The 19,456-nt window shown below is 38.5% G+C and overlaps 2 protein-coding genes across 2 annotated transcripts; both read left to right on the top strand.

The window, feature by feature from the left end:
• Window positions 1-1,651: 1,651 nt before the first annotated feature.
• TMEM9B (TMEM9 domain family, member B) lies at window positions 1,652-11,660 on the top strand (the record flags this gene model as incomplete). The annotated part of the gene is made up of 4 exons (XM_009572225.1): window positions 1,652-1,743; window positions 5,443-5,551; window positions 6,522-6,656; window positions 10,491-11,660. Coding segments are annotated over 4 exons (492 nt in total), but the record flags the coding sequence as incomplete, so codon positions are not given.
• Window positions 11,661-15,812: 4,152 nt separating this feature from the next.
• ASCL3 (achaete-scute family bHLH transcription factor 3) lies at window positions 15,813-16,345 on the top strand. The gene is given in 2 exon segments (XM_009572224.1): window positions 15,813-16,023; window positions 16,026-16,345. Coding segments are annotated over 2 exon segments (531 nt in total).
• The last annotated feature ends 3,111 nt before the right edge of the window (window positions 16,346-19,456 follow it).

The following is a 19,456-nucleotide window of genomic DNA, read 5'->3' as shown; positions in this document are numbered from 1 at the left end:
GAGCCGGTGGTTTCGGCCGGGTACGGCCCTGCACCGCTGCCGCCCCGCGGGCTCCGGAGAAGGCAGCCGGGAGGGGCAGGGCCCGGCTGTGGCGTCGCCAGTGTCTGCGCTAGCCTTGAGTTTGTAGCAATTTATGTAGTTTTGACGTGGTGCCCGGGGACGCCGTCAGGCAGAACTACAGGGACAGCCGCGTGTCGCTGGGAGGGCCTCGCTGAGATGAACCTGCTGTTCTTGTGGCTGCCGGGGCTGGGGTCGGGGTCTGCCCCGCGTCTCGCCGTCATCAGCGCGGTGCTCCGCTGTCCGAGCCAGCTCTTCTCGCTGGTGCTGCGGTGACTCTGCCGGCTCCTGCTGCCTTACCTGGGTTGAGTGTCCGCAGACACACTGCTGTTGGTCGTTCTGGGTTAATATTTGGGACTAGAATCTTAGCGTCTCTGTGACTGACTGAGAACATCGTGTCTCCTAATAGTAAAAGTCTTTCCTATTGGCAAAGTACCCACGTGTCTGAATTTTCTCCTTTTTAATGCTGATCAGCTATTTGACTTTTCTATGGCGAGACCAGAAGTGACTTGGTATATGATGCAGTCAAGGTTTTCCAATTGACCTATAGCCACTTAGTGTTACTGTGCCTTGATTGTTCAGTGTAGAAGTTTATTACCAATACTTCTTAAGACATTCTTTTGTAGTGCTATTAGTAATGGCCTTGAACTTCAGGTAAGCCATGTTTATCTTCTGTCTCTTACTACTTGCTCAAATAAGTACTCTGATTTGGGTTTGAGAATGCTTTCATCTAAAACCTCTTGCTGACCATCTCTGTTCTCTCCATACGGTTTTCTGTTCTTGTGCAATTTGGGAAAGGAATGAATTATCGTATTTTAATATACTACACAAAGCGCTCTTTTTCTGAATTTCTATTTTTCTCACTAGTGATCTAAATGTTAATTTTGGGTGATACTTCTTTCTCACTGTCCATAACAGTTAATTATCTTCTTTCTGCAGTGCCTATTGTTGTTTATGCAAATGTTAATTTGTTTCTCTAAAACTTGCTTTTACAAGTTTCCTTAATTTTTCACATTTACTTTGCCTTTGTTTGGAATTCCAGTTTTGTACTTTTTTCTCTGCCTTACAATATCCTGCTGCTGTTTAAGATAAGAGAACCTGAGGTTGTACTAGTCCCTCTAGTAGTTTTCTTTTACAGAGTTGTTTCTCTTGTGGCCAGGGAGGACAGAATTATCCACAGAGGTTTCTTTGCCAGCCTCCATTTGGGGTTAATATTCTTTCATTTGTTTTAAGCATATCACTGTGCCTGTTATACAGCTGACCTCATAAGTTGAATAGTGGAGTATACCAACATCAGCAACTTCTGAATGTGGTTTTTTTTTCTGAAAAAGAAGAGTGAGCTTAAACTTCAAATTTTTCTCATAAAGAATGCATTTGCTGTCTAAAATAATAGTGTTACTTGACAAATTGCTCTGCCTGCTTAGTAATTTTGAAGGGTTGTTTTTAAACTCGAAGGAAATCCTGAGTAAGACTATTCGAAGATACTTGCAAGTAGTTTGTGTTAAATATTTCATGTATTATGTGAAGAGTGTTTCCTGTATCCTGTTATGGTTACTGATGATAATTTGTTCTAAGCATGTTGTTTACTTTACAGAATTCTGAGGATGTCCGATGTAAATGCATCTGCCCTCCTTACAAAGACCATTCGGGCCATATTTATAACAAAAACGTTTCACAGAAAGACTGGTGAGTGTGTGCGGCATAAAAAATTATAATGAGTCTTACTGGTTAAATACTTTTTCCATAATGATTATATGTGAGTCTCTTATGGTGGTGCCAGGAGAAATTACATCTCTTGCATAACTTACTGTAACTTTTCTTTTAAAAGTAGTCCAAAATTCAGCTCTAGCAAGGGACAAGGCTTGAAATCTATGGGTTTTGCCCTGTCTGTTTTGGTTTGCTTGCTTGCATGTTTAGTTATTTATTTAGACTTGGAAGTAGTAGAAGGGAAGAGGGTGTTGTAATTTGAATTCAGTGATTTGAAATGGCGTAAAGGCAAGGGTGCACAGCCATGGAACTAGGACTCGGGAGTATCGTCTCCTCTTTCTCCGCTCTTGAAACGCATACTATCATTTAGAGACTATTGTTTCTGAAGATTTCTGTTCCTCAGAAGTGCAGCCAAAGAGTGCAGTTATATGACATGGCCTGAGCCATCTAACAACACACTTTTTGAGAGAGAGAGAGAGAGAGAGAGAGAGAGGTAGGTGTCTGACATCTCTGTGCCCCAGCAACGTGCTCAATTGTATTGTTTAGGCCAGCTATGGTATTTGTCAGACTCCTCTCCAAGCTGAGGCCTGATGTGCATGGCCAGGGATGAGGGGATGGGGAAGAAAGGGAGATGACAGTGATTTGTTACATTGGCATAGGTCCCTTGTGTAATTTCACCTTGAGTATCATTGTCTATGTGAATCATACAAGTAAAACACCATGGTTTAGAGATCTGTTGATGTTTGAAGTGCTCAGAGATTCTTGGGTCAACCTATGAAAACGTGACATACTTCTTGATGTATTGACTCTTCTTCAGTTACGTTAAGAATTTATAAAAGACTTTTTAGTCTGATGAGTAGCAGCAGCTTGGCATCTTGATTATGAAAATTTCATGCCCCTGAATAGGCCCACAAAAATAATTATAGGAATAAAATTAGTGATACAGATAGGTGTAGAGCTGTGCCTTGATTTATTAAATTACTTACAGGAGAACTGTGAGAAACAACACTGTAAATTTAAATCTAAACTCATAAACATAAAATGTACTGTCCGATCGAAATTGCTATTTTTGTCCCAAATGATTAACTTAACAACATTAGTCCTACTATGACAAATAAAGTTTCAGCAGTGAAACACACTGGGAGAATTCCAGCTGCAGCAGACATTTCAGAGTAGCAGTGTTACTGGTTTTATTGTTCATTACCACTCTGCAAATGAAAATGGATTTTTTTCAGTGAGTACTGTTTAGTGTGTGCCTTACTAGCAGAAAAGACCCTGTTTCCCTTTAAATCAATATTGGTACCAATTGAAGGAAAAATTATCTTTGAAGGCTTGACTAATTTTATGGTGAGAGATACTGATGCATACAGAATCTCAAAAATCTATTTTCCTATCTTAAATCTCGTTTTGTTGAGATAACTTCTTAAGTGACCATCTGGGAACATTTTATGGCTTTGATCTTCTGTTTGAGATGTCTTCTTGCCACTTCTAAGAGGCTTGATTGCTAGCTTATGTGCAATAAAATCGACAAATTTAGTGCCATACTTTGGCTTCTGCATCAGTGCAAGTCACTTATTATTGAATGGAACTGGCTGATGTGCACCATCCTTTAGGTATTTAGATCAGTTACTTGTAAGACAAGAGCCAGATCAATTTTTAGTGTCTTTATGAATTATTTACAGTATAATGACCACTTACTTCTGGCTTGTCCGGACATAAAATGAAAATTTAATTTTTAATGTTGAACCTTTAATGTGCATCATGATACTCTTACTTAGATGCTTCAGTTCTTTCAGTTGGAGTGGTCTGTTCTTTGGCTTCAGGCTGGCAAACAGTGCATTATGCTAACATCAGTGTGGGCTGGGGTGCTTTGACACCAATAAAAACGTTCACCCTTCTGGGCTCAGGTTTGGAACTATTGCAGGCAGTCCCATCCTGATGGACAATGCGCTAGGCAAGCATAGTGGTGCCTAAGCACCTACAGGGTTAAATAACCCACTTGGAAAGTGTTGGTGTTTGTATTTTGTACTTTGAAAGTGTTGGTGTACAGAGGCCAACTGCAGTGGTAGTCATGGATGTGGAGGAAGGGAGGGCGGGTGGGAGGACACACTGTCTACAAGCTGAATGAACTGGAAATCTGTCTGTGCAGAAGCTGCCCTTCTGACTAGCCTAGCTTGCCTTGGAAGAACTGCTTCCTTGGTGCTGTTACTGTGGGCACAAGGGGGAAGGTGGTAATGTAGAGGCAGTTGAGTGGGAAAATTGTCTAGAGAGGGATCAGCCTTTTCTGCATTTTCCTCTAAAATTGCCATGGAATCGCAGTCCAAGGAAACACATAATCAAAATTCTAAGGTTCTGATAGACTTTATACTTCCTAGCAACTTGAAACACTGAACTGGATAAAAAACCCTGATATTAATATTTGATATATTCACCATAACAGACTTGTTACTGTGCTTAAGCTACGTACAAGATTTCTGCTGTACTTGTGCAGCATATTGATGCAAGCTTTCAATCATATGAACAGAAATTGTGTAGATTATAACTTGCATGTATTTTTGATTTTATAGCTTGAATGCTGCACTCCTCCACAGAGGAGAATGTAATTCTACTTTCAGATAAACGAGAAAAATAAGTCTTCCACTCCGCTCCAGAGGATGTGACTTGACACTCAGTAGTTTTACTTATGAAGAAGAAATACAAAGAAAACAGAAGAGATGAGTTCGTGTCTGGCCATGTGTTTGCAGCGTTGTAATCTAGCCTAGTAGAGTGTTGAATCCTGGGCTGCTGCTGTCACTTCAAGTGTTTTGTTTCATTACCTGGTTCTGACTGTGCCAACATTGAGTTAACCAGGATAAAGGCAAAATGTGATTTTTGTTCTGTCAGTGCTCTGCGGGGACCCTGGGATGTGAACTCCGAACAACCAACCTGAGTCAGCAAAAAGACCAAAATTGCATAAGATATTGGTGGAAGCAGTTGTGTCGTGGCAGCTGGATTTTAGTAGTATAGAGTGCTCATAAGATTGTCAACCACGCTTTTTGGCATGGGACTGACTTATATTTTGTAACCTCTTAAGTCAAATGATGCTTTTGCATCCGGGTCTGGTGCTGAAAACTGAATACTATTTATTCACTATCTTGTTGCTTAGAGAAACAACCCATCTGACTTCTGTTTTTTTTTTCTTCAATGCCTGTAACTTGTGATGGCAAGAAAAAAGAACTTCTGTTCATGAACACCAAAGAGAGGTTAATCTCCCTTCAGATAGTGGAAGGATAGAATAAGGCTCTTTTGAGTATGATGAAGAAAGAAGTGTATAGCTGGAATTTACTTTCATCCATGACGTCAGTGTCAAATGATGCATTTGTGCTGGGATTCAAATCCTTGGACTTGTTATGCTAACAGCTTTAATACTTTCACTCGAAAATGAAAACATTGTATTGAGTTAGAAGTGTCTTAAAACTTGTTTAGCAGCTTGTCAATAGCTGAATTTCATGTTTAAGTAAAATAATTGTGGAGTAGTGATTTTTTTTTTTTTAAAAAAAATCTTGGGTACCTATAATTTAGAACAGCTGAACTTAACTGTGAACTTCTCAGCTCATGCAACTGGGATCTGCATGCATAGTGGAACAGGTAAGCTAAAACCAGCTCAAAACTGACTGAGCAGTTTTTGTCTTTCTTCAGTGATTGTCTTCATGTGGTTGAGCCTATGCCTGTCCCTGGACCTGATGTAGAAGCATACTGTTTACGTTGTGAATGCAAATATGAAGAGAGAAGCTCTGTCACAATTAAGGTAAACAATGTAATTCTGTTGGCATATATTAAATACTTCAACTGATTAGTAAACATGTCTGTTGTCTTCTAGAGAAATATTCTTTTTAAAGGGAAAATTTTTCTAAAGCAGTCTAAGATTTAACTTTTTTTCATGATAGTTGCTCACAATTTATCTTGAGTAGTAACAATAGCATCAAGCTGTAGCTGAAGGAGTGAGCTTGAGATCCTTTGCTGAAGATGTCCACTTTTGAGATTAAGCTTTACACCTTGCTGAAATTCTGAGTGTTCTGAGGCATTTGTCAAGCTTTGAACTTTGTTTTCATTATTATTTTAGAGGGCCTGTCATTATTCAGCTGTCTTACTGGCTTACTATAAATTTTCTTTGTACATTGCCAAGCTGAAAAGAGCAAAATTGTCCATGTTTGCTCTAACAGATGATTTCTGTATTCTTCACATTCTTATCCTATTGGAGCCATTGAGCTCTAGGCTGGGGTGAATAGATTGTGCAGTGCCTCTTTTCTTTTTATAACACAGACTCCTTTTTTTTGGTCTTTTAGAAGTTCAGTATTTCTTTTTGCCTTCCCATTTTTCTTAGTGACTGAATGCAGGTCTATGCTAGAGCATGGAGACCATGCAGGAACCCCCAAATTTGTCACCCCAGTTTAATGGCCGAACTGAACAGTTGTCTTGGTTGAGGTGAGATTTATACCGCCAAGTTGTTTTAAGAGGGATAGCCTAAGATTTTTAGCAAGGCCTCACTAAGAGAAACTGTTTCGAGCTAACAGCTGTCTGCCGCAAACCTTTTTAATACCAGGTCGTAGTTTGGTGGTTTTTCTCTGTGGGTTTTAAGTCATCTGGTGACACTATCAAAGATCGACAGGCTCATCACAAACTTTGCATGTACTCTTTTCTTTTGGTCCTTGCTGCCTGCTGAGAGATTGTGGGAGGAATGTCACAATTCTGGCATAAACTGTGCTTGCATTGTGTAGGTTACAATCATCATATACCTGTCTATTTTGGGCCTACTTCTTCTGTACATGGTGTACCTTACACTGGTGGAACCTATACTGAAGAGACGTCTCTTTGGACATTCACAGCTCATACAAAGTGATGAAGACATTGGGGTGAGTCCACCAGAGTGCTTGTGTACTTGGGTTAACGTAAAGGTTGGGATGGTTAGTTGTTAAATAACTATTTGGGATGAGCAGCTTTTTTTGCCAGGCAGTGTAAATGCTTTTCCTGAAGGGAGAGAAAAAGAAAGCTGTGTGATGACTTCTGTGAAGCCACTCTTTCATTTTTTCACTGGGCTAGAAAGTAGTAAGATGAAGACTGCTTCAGTTATCCCAGTTCTAGACACAGATTATTTTCTTAGAGAAGACACAGAGTAGGAATGGAGGTAAGCGTATATAGGAGGTACAGTTTACAGTCTTGCTAGTGATCACATTTACGCAAATTGCTTGCTGCTTAGATTTCTCTCTACAAAAAGAAAGCATAGGGGTTGCATCTTCTGTTGCTCCAGTTTGAATCTGTTGATGCTAAAAATTCAAGAAGAAATTATTATAATGATGAAAAATAATGATTGATGCAGAAATAATTTCTTAGTATTACAGCTAGAAACCAGAATGTGACAGTATATTCCAACAGATTAGAACAGCCGTTTTTTGGGAGGAAAAGGGGAATAGTCCATTAGTGACTTAGTTTCCTGTCATTACTGGCCTTCCCAATCTCCAACACAGTGTTTTTGACTTCTAATAAAAAAGGAACAAAATTGTCTTCAGTACCATTACAAGAAGGGAATGTAAGACCTTATGAAATCTTTTACTGGAAAGAGAGAGAGACTTGAGCACCTGATCACTGAGGATAAGGAATACTGGTTGGTGGGAGTAGGTCATCTGTGTATTGAAGGGGGACTTAGAGTAGTATAAAAATACAGACTGTGGCTTTGCATCTGATGAATCTGCGTGCATCTGAACCTGATGAATCTGCATGCCTGGGAGAAGTATCGCCATAAAGCACTGCGAGGAAAGTTTTCTAAAATGGCAGCTGGGTTGGTGGTAGAGAGTTTGTGTGGTTCAACACTGACAGATAAAACAATTCTGAAGTCTCAGCATCAAGGTACTTTCTGTATTGAGCCCTCAAGCAGCACTACTTTTACTGTTAAAAGTACGCTTCAGGTGTGGCGTAATGTTAGAAAGAATTTCTGAAATCAAACCCAGAGTATGGGCCTATTTCTTTGCCGTCTGCTTAACCTAAGCCTTTCAGCAGACATGAGCACTTTATTACTGTTGAAGTAAATGGGAGCTACTCAAAAAGACTTACAACATTTATTAGTGTCTTAGAATAGAATCGTTAAGAATATTTTCATCATTCCTTCAAATAAACAGGAAGTTAATAGAAGGAGACAAATAAGTTTGTTCTTGGTGAAACAAAATTATATTTTAAAACCTGTTTAAAAGCCCTGTAGTTCTGACTGCCTGTTGCTTCAGTGGCTTCATAGCTCTGAAGGTATCAAAACCGATGAATGCTATGCTATGTTATGCTGTGTATCTGCGGATTTTAATGTGACTTGCACTCAGTTTCTCCAGGCTGTTTTTGGAGTGACAACTGTCATTCCTAGTAAACTGAGAAAAAGCATATTCTTTAGTTCCACTGTTTTTTCATCAGCAGTAGCCACATCAGCCATCTTGACTTAAAAAGGTGTTTCTGTTCTGCAGGGGGGAATATTAAGTATTCAAAATCAAGCATTTTCCTAGATAATAGCTTTTATCAGCCATGCTTTCTTTATTTACCTTGATTTCACAACAAAAATAGGTGATTGTTACCGAAATTTGAGCTAACATTGTCTGGAGCGAAGGTTCTTTGGACAGAGGTATCCTGTTGCTGTTATGTCCCACTGTTTCTGCACTTCCTTGTGTATTACATGGAGACATATTTCAATTGTCTTTGTATTGACATCTTAAGATTTTCCCAGTCACTTCTAGGAGGATATTGGCCTTTTGTTTGTTTGGGTTTTTTTTTTTTTTGGAAAACAGGGATTTGAATGACCCTCTTTCTGTCTGCATTCTTATAGCAAATTGAACAATTCCTGCTTGAATTAAATGAACTTGTGCTGAATGCTATACCTCAGACAAATTACTTTTATTTTATACCTTAGATAAATTAATACCTTCAAATCTGGGTTATAATCTTGATTGTAGATGGAAGAAGTGAAATAAGTCCCGTGACAGAGCTCAGGTTAACTGCAGAATGAATTTACCTTAAAATCTGGATCCATCTTAACTAATTTCATGTTTTGCTGTAACTGTTACTGTGACCATTACCTGTGCTTGTGGTGTCACTAGTGCTTATATCTGCAGTAGTGCTTGGAACAAAAAGCACTTCAGGTCCTTGCTTAGTTTATCCTGTTTATCCTTCTTCTGTGACAATGAATGTGAAATAATTTAAGGTCCCTCATGACTTATCCCCATCCTTGCCTTCTCTCTTGCAAATTCTTGAGTTATTGATCCTTGTCACACTTTGGAAATACCGTGTGCATTGATTTTGTTGCTGAATTTCAAGCCAGTATGTTTGCTCTTTCTCATTGCCCATTGATGGCAGTAGCAATTGATGAATGTAAGCCACTTCCATAGACCTCTTTCCTCTTAAATTCTTTTTTCCCCTTGTTGTCTACATAGAAATTGACAGTAGCTAGCCTTTAAGCTGAGATTGTTGTTTATCAGGAAAGCTAGTACCATCTAGTTTGTCTTGCACTCTCTCTTCCGTCATCTGTTTTACAGTAAAAATGTGTTGCTGTAGTGATTTTGTTTCCTTGTGAATGAAGTGATTTGTCACCTGTTAACTGCCTATTCTAGGTATATATAACTGCATAATTTTTTATGGTGGGATTATAGCTCTTTGGGTCAGGGATTGTCTCTTCTCTATGAGCATAGTTCTTAGCCCAGTGAGGCTCATGTGTGGCTTTGGGACTTGTAGGCATCACTTCATTCGGTATCACTAATGATAATCTCTGTACTAGTAAGAATTATCATTGAACTACTCTACGCAGTCATGTCACAAATAAAGTATCCATTAATGTAAATGTCTTCAAAAGTGTTCTGGGGAAAAAAAAAGGAATATGAAGTGTAGACATACAAAAAGGACAGTTATTTATTACAGGACATAATTATGTTATTTTTCATTATGCATGGTATATATGATGCTTTCTGACATAGCTTTAGCAACATGACTTTGTCCAAAACAGTTTAATAGCCACGTAAGAAGTTCAGTTCCAACTCTTACTGTTTATAATTTGGTTATATTTACTAGAAGAAAATAAAGCTTTGCAGGTACTGTTAGAAAACAGACAGAATAAATATTAAACAAGCACTCAGTTATTGTTGAGCTCTGTCACTTAAGCAGCTGTATTGACAGTGTGCTTTTAGACAGCTCAGTACAATGGGTTTAGTTTGGTAAACATCAGAGTGTGTTGGTTTTATATAGAAGCTGTGTGTGAACATCCTGAACTGCCTGACGGTAAATGGCCAAGAGCTGGCAGAGAACTGACTCTTTAATTCAGTTTTAAAGTGAAGAGCATTCATGACAATAACAGGAGGCTGCCAGTGCCTGGGTCTGTTCTAGGCTTCTGTCCCACCAGCTGCTAATGGATGCAAGACTGTCGTTCTGATCTTGCAGCTCACCATGATGTCTCTGGGCAGCAGATAATTGTTTGACAATACAATGAGGTTTGGTCTATTTGGGAAACCTGTGGAAATTACTTTGAATAAGAAATTGAAGTACAGTTCTAACTATTCAAAAACTTGCTTGGTCACTATTACTGACCAGCTCGTTGAAACAGCTTGTTTACCTTTAAAACAAAACAAACCTCCCCCACACATCCTTTGGAATGTAATAACAAAAAATACTGATGTAATTGCTCAGTGGAATTGTTGAGATCTAACTAATGATTTTTGCCATTCCAGGATCACCAGCCTTTTGCAAATGCACATGATGTGCTGGCTCGTTCTCGGAGCCGTGCCAATGTATTGAACAAAGTGGAGTATGCCCAGCAGCGTTGGAAGTTACAGGTCCAAGAGCAACGCAAATCTGTCTTTGACCGTCATGTTGTGCTGAGTTAATTGTGTCTCAGTAAAATGACTCCAGGGAAGTGAAGCGGACTAATTGAAAGAGCTGACTTATGTCTTCCTAATCCTGCCAATTCAGAAGGGTTTTCTTGAATGGTTCATTATTGATTTTTAAAAAAAAATAAAGAAAAAAGTATTTGAACTTTGAAGGAATGTACTGGAGTGGAAGTGATTTAAAGATTAGTTAACCAAAAGCTAAAATCTTTACATTTTCAAATGGCTTTTACTAACAAAACTGAAAAGAAAACAAACCCTAAGATATTTTGGGTTGCCACTGTGGTACGTTATTTACAGTTGTGACTTGATGGTGGTTTTTACCTATATATTTCTCTCTACTATTTATGTGGTTAAAAAGTACCTGGGAACACAGTAATTACTTACAACTCACTAATTACTTTATGTAAAGACCTTTTGTAAATATATTTGGATTTTCTGCTGACTAATGCTAGGTACTAGAAATCTAAATCTTGCAGTGTAGTTTTCATATTGGAGAATGAAATCCTGATTGGCTGTATTCATCATTTGGTTTCTTGCACTCATACTTTCAAGATGGTCGTATGTCAAGTAATGTTTGCAGATTTAACGCAAAACTTAAATGGACACTGACTCTTTGAGCTGCATACTTAAAGTACTGTGATGTAGATAAACTCAAATGCAGTGCTTATCAAGACAGTGTTGGCATTTTGTTCTGTTTTGCTTTAATAGCTTAATATATTGTATGTGTATGATATCTCTTAAAAAAAATCTTTTCCCTTTCTTTTCATGGGTAAAGTCTCAGGAGTTAGTATATGATGAAATATTTATTATAAAAATCTTTCTGCATTTGTCTGGATTGATGGTGTAAGGCACATACTTTCTCTAGCACCTGTCATCTGGGGAGTTAGCTGTATTTTTTTATCTGTGATTCTGTACTCATCTCTCAAGAGGTATGCAGTTGCTAGATGACTAACTTTCATATATCCCCTTTGGAATGTAACAATTAAAGATAAAACTGATTTTTGAAAAATGGATGTGCATTATCTATATGTCATCATTTTTCTCCCTCATTACCCTGCCTGTAAATTCCATCTATAAAAGCACTTCTCTGAAAATGCTTCGGAGTAGAAATATGCACTTGTTCAGTGCTTAGATAAAGGAAAGAAAGGCTCACCAAGTTGCTAATTGAAAAAAGTTTTTAATCCCTGACTCAAATTTAGCTATGCATATGTAGTTACATTATTGTCTTATGCAGTTTTCAGTTCCAGTGTGGAACAAAATGGTACGTGGAACAGTACTATATGTTGCTGGGTGCAGTTTTGGCTTGCTTAGCCTACAGCCTGGGGGACAGAGTGGCATGGGAAATGAACTGTACCTATACACCTAGCTCTGCCACATCGGGGGGGCAAACATAGTTGCTCCATAACATCATTTGCACTGACTGCAGCTCTTTTGCAGATACAGAGCTTCATTCTCGTCAGTCCTGTAGTCTTCCAAAAACTGAGTTAATCTGGAAGGAATTGTAATGGGTGGCTAATTGGTGGAGGCACAGGATTTTCTTTTAAATTTAAAAAAAAAAAAAGGCACAAGGTGGATTCACAGGACAAAAAAAAAAATCGAGACTTGTGTTCAGTTGCTGTGTTCAACATCCCACCCTGATGAGTCAATAACTGGTTATGACAGTGATGTTCCTCGGGTCCCCTAAAGAAAAATATTGTAACTTGTTTGTTGAATACGTGCCTGTCTACCGGTTCTAGTAGATGTTCTGCCTCTTGGCTGCCTTTCTGATGGGGCCTGAAGCTGGTGTGGGAAGGAGGATGCAGAATACGGTATTATTGTGGCTCCACACAAGGGCAGCAGAAGCAGAATGCTTTCTTTGATGGCTGACAGTCCCAAGAAGACAAAACTGGGTGTATGTAGCTCTCTTGGTAGTATATCAAGTGTTTCTAATCTTACAGTGCTGTCTGAAAGCTTTAAGCTAAACTGGTTTGGTTTTGGATTTTTTTTTTTATGGTTTTACTTTGATCGATAGAAGGGCCAAATAGTGAGATAGTCTAAAGTGTCAAGGTAATCCTGTAAAATCTGGGAGTTTTGAAGTTAGATGTCCTATTTTCCTTGCACTGTACAATTGGACAGCTATATGCTGATATATGTAGCATCTGTGTACCTATATATATTTGATTATACAGACTGATTGCTCCATACTGTGTTTCTAAGTTTAAGCAAAACTTTAAAATGTTTGTCTTGCTACTGATTGCTCACTGTTCTCAAATCTTGTCTTGTCTACCTCCATAAATGATTTATTAGAGACCTTTTATATGGTGTCACACTTTTAACACTAAGGGAATTTCCCAAAATTACAGGTATAATGAAGATTAAATTTGAGGGTATTACGCTAAGTAATGTGTGTCCTCACCTCTAATCTGGAGACAAATCCATCACAAGTTTCTTCTAAATAAATGCTGATTTTCTGTGTTTAAAACGAAGCTATGAAAATTAGTTTGCTTATGCCTTGATGGTAAATACTTAACTAAATTCTAGCTGATTGTTATATTTAGGCATTAAAGTACGAAATGCCAATAAATGAAAGTATTGCTTTAATAAATTGTAACAGAATACGTACAGGAGGTAAACAAAGTACATTCCTGATTACTTTTTCAGGTGATCTGGTTGTGTCCAATACAGTTTTAAAATTTCTAGCCCTTAATGCCAGGTTTTGTTGCCATCATAGCTGTGGTGTGGGTGGAAAAGCCAAACCAGAAATGAGCAGATCTAACTGTAAGCTACTTTGCATGTTGTCAATTGACTATAAATTGCAGCAGTCTTTGACTCAGCGGAACAAGCTACATAATTCAGGTGAGGGACTTGGCATATTGCTGTATCTAGCAGCAGATCTTCACTGAATATCAATGTTTCTGTAAATCACTTCTACCAGCTTTTCAGTAACAGTGCTTCTGTAGCTTTTTAATGAATCGTGTTTGATATGTTACCTTATTAAATAAGGTGTAAGAAAAATGAACATTAACTTCTTTTTTTTTTTTTTAATATAATTCAGACTCTTTCAGGTATTATTCATCAGTCTTAAAATAGCACGTCTTGTTTCCGTGGATTTTACTTTCATCTGAAGATTGGTGAGTCTCTAGTCTAAAAGGAAAACAATCCTAACACTTGCATTTTGCACTTCGGGCAGGTAGTAAGGCAGCAGATACCTGTTTTATGTAATGTTATTATGCAGCAGAAGTGTCAGTACTAAGCAACAAATACTGCAAGTATCTCTTGAGGGGCTGTGTGGGTTTTGGTTTCTTGCTCTATAGTGATGTTTTGCTACAAAGTTTTTCTTGCTATGTAACAGACTTTTTTCCTCAGATAATGGTTTTAAGCTGTTAGCAGTAGAAAGTTTTTAGACAACCCAAGCTATGTAAGTAGAAAAGGGAAAGATGACTGTCCACTATTTTCATTTTCTAACGAGTGTATATATTCACCTCTGATTTTCTGCATGTATATTAATGTAAGATGGATGTGTCTTCATGCTTTCAGCCTACCTACAGAAAGTACCTGTTTAAGATGCGTGTGACTCTCTCTTGTCTAACAGCATGCTATAAATGAATTCTTAACTCATAGGATTTCTGTTGTGAGATCTATGTGCATTAGAAAAAGAGACACCACTGAATACACAGGCATTTTGATAAAATATGTTGTGAGGATAAGTCCATACTGAGTAAAAATTATTTCTGTATTAAACGTGACAGGTATGAAGTAATTAGAAAATGTTAAAATATCCCCATATCCTTGTGAAGAATTAAGGGGATCCCGTTTATGTTATGGAACCGTGGTTGGAACATTTGAAGCTTTGCAAGGTTTTTGTGAGAATGGAATGTAGATGTTTCCAGTAACCTAGTTTAATGTTCAGGTGTGTTTTCCGTTTTAGAGGGTGTAATATAGCCTAAGTGTTTTAGGCAGCAATGTATAGATGTGGAAGTGGATGGTGAGTAAGAGCATTTTTTGATAGATTTGGTGTAGGCAAGTATTGCTTGCAATCCGTGAGGATGGATCACAGTAATTCTTTAAAAATTAACCAGTCATTTAAAAATTTATCTTTAAGTAGCTATTAGGTAACAATCATTACAGTCATGCTGATATTTAGCCGTTTGAATAATGATATTGGGAAGGCACTATAATGTAGCTTCCTATAAAACACAGCAAGATTGTCTTTCTAATAAATATGTAAGGGTGATTTGAGTAGTTACACCTGCTGTAATGCTGCTCTGAGGAGAGGGTCTGTGGTTTTGGTAGGCCAGTCTGAGTTACAGGTTTCTAGCAGTGCCCCAACGACTCTGTGCAGTCCCTTCTTAGTAAAGTAATTTATAATTGGAACAATATTATTAGGACATGCATTTTTTCCTTTAATAAATTGATTATTTCATAATCTTCTATCAGTAGGATTGTATTTAGTCTTTCATACCTGTGTTTAATCTGCAGGTGAGTGCAGGAGCGTGAGGACCCAAGGAGATGTCAGGTTTAGTAGAAATTCATCCTCTAAACTTCTTGTAAAATTTTTTATGTAGAATGGATGTAATACCTGACAGACATAAAATTAAGGTTGAGATCCATTCCCTGCACAAGTTTTCCATCTAATTAAGATAGTATAGTGAATGAGACATCAAATGAATAGAAAGAAAAAATAATTTGAAGGCTTTTTGGTATGGATAGGGAGTCTGTTACTGGAATTGTAGATCTTAATTTTTTTCAGGAGGAGAAGGGGGTGGAGAGTATGCCTCAGATGTTGGCCTGCTTTGTGTATTGTAGAGATGTAAGTTTTGGTGGATTTGGAGCAAGCTGGACCTATGTGGAGTACATAAAGGTAGATTCTCTTCATTTCTAAAGCTGAGGTGAAAGGAGACTGTTTGGTGTTTCCTTTAGGAAGCTTTTATGGCTTTATTTTCTTAATCTGTTGTGAATTATTTTAATCAGTGTTGCTGACTTGCACTTTCTTGTGTTTTCAAATGGGACATTGTCTGCTCTATGTAACGATCTTCCAACACCATTCTGAAATGTCACAAATGCATTAAAAGTCTCTTCTGGAAAATGTCAGTAATGCCAAGTGTTGGTAAGTGCAGGTGAGTTTTTTCTACTGTTCAGTATGAATTGTTTAAACTATTATGTAATTATGCATTTCCAGGTTAAATGCAGAACCTGATGGATGGCAAAAGCTACCGTAACCTCATGGACAAGTTGTCCATCTGTACTGAGACTCAGCGCATACAGCTGGCTAGGCCTTTCTGTGCCGACCCAGTGGTCACGTTTCATGTGTACCCAGAAACACCAAACCAGGTCACTTGCTCCGAAGACTTGTCGTTCCTTCCTTTCATGTCTGAGCATCTCATTGCGGAGAACTTCTATACCAAATGCCCCATTCCAGTTACCGCAGAAGTGAGTACTCCTGTGGACCAGCTTTCATTAGGAAGAGGAATGAGAGGGAAAGACAGAGGGTTAAATGTGTCAATGAAGGCTACGCTAAACTGAGGCATCACCTACCTAAGGAATACTTGGAGAAACGGCTCAGCAAAGTAGAGACACTCCGTGCTGCAATAAAATATATTACCTACCTACAGTCTGTTCTGTACAGTGATTCTGTGGTGGCAGAAAAAAATGTCATGGAGCCAAGCCAAGCACCTAAAGCAGTTAACAAACAAAACCAGTTTTTGAAGACGATCTAAACTGTTCCAAACCAAGCAAAAGGTATCCTGTCTGGGAACCTAGTAGCCACTATATTATTAATGACGTGCACATTCCTGGCACATCTTAGGAGCGGATCATAGCACGCGTCAGTAACAGCCCCCAGAAAAGAGTTTTGATTTTGCAGATAGTAACTACGCGTAGATACAAAAAAGACAACGGGGGAAATCTCATCTGAATGGCCTAAGTTAGTTAATTCATGGAAATCGGAAAACACTTCTAAAATTGTCACCAAACCAAAAATGTAATACCTATACGTGTGAAGTAACTGTACGTATCATCACAACCTGCATGCTTTAAAATAAAATCTTTCCACTGATGGGACTGAGACTCCTCTCATTTTCTGTAATGTTACTGGTTTACTCTCACATGCACTTTCTTAAAAGATTTTCTGGTCTCGTTGCCAGTGTTACTCTTAAAAGGCCTTTTTAAAGGCTCCCAGGGATGTTGTTAGATGCCAACAGAAAGGATAGCTTAGTTTAAACGGGGGAAAATAAAAAGAGGAGGGTAGCTGCTCTCTGGAGCACGGTTACTGAACATAGGAAGAGCATGACGACTTGCAAGTGCTGTTCCATCCTTTTCTTATTAATGAATATTTTAATCCCATTAAAAACTGTTGACTTAGCCTAATTTCTATTGAAAATTGGATTCTTCTTCAGCTGTCAGTGCCCTTAAAAATTACTGGGACTGCTAACACAATACACAGTATAAAGAGGGTTGGCAAGGTCTTGGCCTCGGGGAAAAAAAAAAATCCCACAACAGAAATTTTTCGGGGCTTTCACTGATAATGGTTGAGGTCTGGGGTCGTCTTCCCCGACCTGCCGGTCTGTTCCTCTGTACTATTGATGGTTTCAGCTAGGTGGTATAAAATCGATTTATGGGAAGATGGTAAAGAGATTTTAGCTCATAACTGGCAAAGTGCTCTTAACATTTGCTGTATGTAAGGGAATTGTATTATTTATATTAAACAACAATTCTGCTGACAGCATGAGAGCAGGTACTCTGTGGGTGCAGCAGAATGTACAGAAAATGGTTACAGACTTCCGAAGTGCTGTATCCTTGTCCCTAATTGCAATCATCCCCTCTGTTACCTTGTTTTTATAGCAGTGAATTGAAAAATGCCTACAAAACACAATTAAGTATTCCTCCCCTCTCCCCCCTCCTCCCCCCCAAAAAAAAAGAAGAAAGAAAAAGAGTTAACTTTTGTTAAGGAGGAAATTAAGATCAGGGATCGTAGCAGAGATTAACAGGTAGATTTCTGCATTGTATTCTGGCATGTTTTTGATACGCACTTCGCAGGAAAAGGGTAGAATTCATTAATCCTTCTCCTTTACTGTGAAAAGCGATTTGATCTCAGCTTCAACCTTTCTATCTGCGTTTCAAACCAATTTATTTGTCACACCCAGTGGTGGTGGGCTTTTTTTTCTAAATCTGAACTGTGCCTTTTGATGCTTTTTTTTTTTGCCCTGCAATAGTAGGCAGAAAGCCTAGAGGACACTGCGCCCTCTCATAATCCCTCCTCTGCCCCTGCAGTCTGGCAGTGCCATATCTAGATCAACGGGGAGTTGGAAATTGAGCGGATGCGTGGCAGGCAAATGGTCCTCTCCGGAGTCACGTTCCGCTGGTTTTTAACCGGTGAGGTCAGGATGTCCGATCCTGGTAGTAACGACTGAGGCAACCTCCGTAGCAACTAGGAAACACTGGCAGCACATGGCTTCCTGCGTCAAACAGGCAAAAGGGCAAGATTTCTGCATTGGGACTAAATCCAAATCGACCAGATGTAGTGTTATCAATAGCTGGTAAGTTTGAAACATCGGTGTGTCAAAGTACTTGGAGTTATCCAGAAAAAAAATCTCATAAAGTGTTTTGCAATTGCCTTTGTCAGTGCCCTGTTTTATACAGAAATAGGGGACCCTATAGGGCTCTCAGCAGTAACAGCGCTGAATGGGTTTAAAATGTGCTTTAATGTAGAATTGATAATTGCATTTCTTCGCAAAGTATTACTGATTCCATCTTGTTTTGGTTTACAATAGCGGAGTTTGTGTAGTTGTGAAACACGTGAATATATTGTGTTGATTTGCTGACTTAAAGACGCATTTTGCAGCAGTTAATCCACTCTTTTGCTGGATTTGGTGTGCTAGTTTTCTGAAATTATGTATATCTGGGAGTCCACATAAAAAGGACTCCCAGATCATATCTCTTAGATAAGAGACAAAATAATATTTAAACATGAGTGCTTAAACTGTATTTTGTAAAGTAAATTAGGCACTTTAAATTTATACGTTGTTGAATTCCCATGCAAATTTTACCCTGAGCATGCTACACATTTCTAAGCAATATTTAAAAAAAAAGAAAAAAAGAAAAAGGAATGGAAGCTTGTCTACTACATCTTGTCAGGTTACCGGAGATAGCATCACATCATCAGTCTTACCGTGACAGCCTCTGAATAGTTATCACTTGTCAAATCTGAGCATCTCATTCTTTCTCATGGCAAGCCATAATCCTACTGTTATAAAACATGACAGGACAGCTGAAAGATCAAAATATTTCCTCTTAATATATCACTATAAATAAACCAAGTAACAGGCAACTGTAATCTAACATCATGTTCAAAACCTGTCATGTTTACTCAGCTTGTCAACTTCAGCTGTAGTCACTGTCTCAGCTTGTAAAATGGGGAAGGTTTGGCTGGGAAGGAACAAGGAAGCTTTAAAGGAGAGTGTGGGCTTAAGAAGAGAGAGCTGGGTGTTACAGAGGGAAACAAAAGTTGGAGGGAGGTGAAAGCTCTTGCTTTCCTGGGGATTTTCACAGCATTTCTATTTTCCTCGGGTGTTTCTCTCCCTCTACCAGGTTGGGATTTGGGTGACTGAAGATCACTGAAGTCAGTGATATGGGTTCATCTGACTAAATGCCACTCTGGATATTTTGAATTCATTCTTTTTAAATAATAATAATTTAAAACAATAAATTTAAAAGAAAAAAAAAATTAATAAAAGCTACTGAGTTCTTGAGGTACACTGGAAAGCATTTGCTTGTGTTGGAAAATGCCAGTATATTGTCTCTTTTCTACCAACAGATCAGACTGAGTCCTG

This window comes from Fulmarus glacialis, unplaced genomic scaffold (genome assembly GCF_000690835.1).
Source record: "Fulmarus glacialis isolate BGI_N327 unplaced genomic scaffold, ASM69083v1 scaffold35282, whole genome shotgun sequence".
NCBI classification, from domain to species: Eukaryota; Metazoa; Chordata; class Aves; order Procellariiformes; family Procellariidae; genus Fulmarus; species Fulmarus glacialis.
This window is presented reverse-complemented; position numbering and strand designations above follow the sequence as displayed.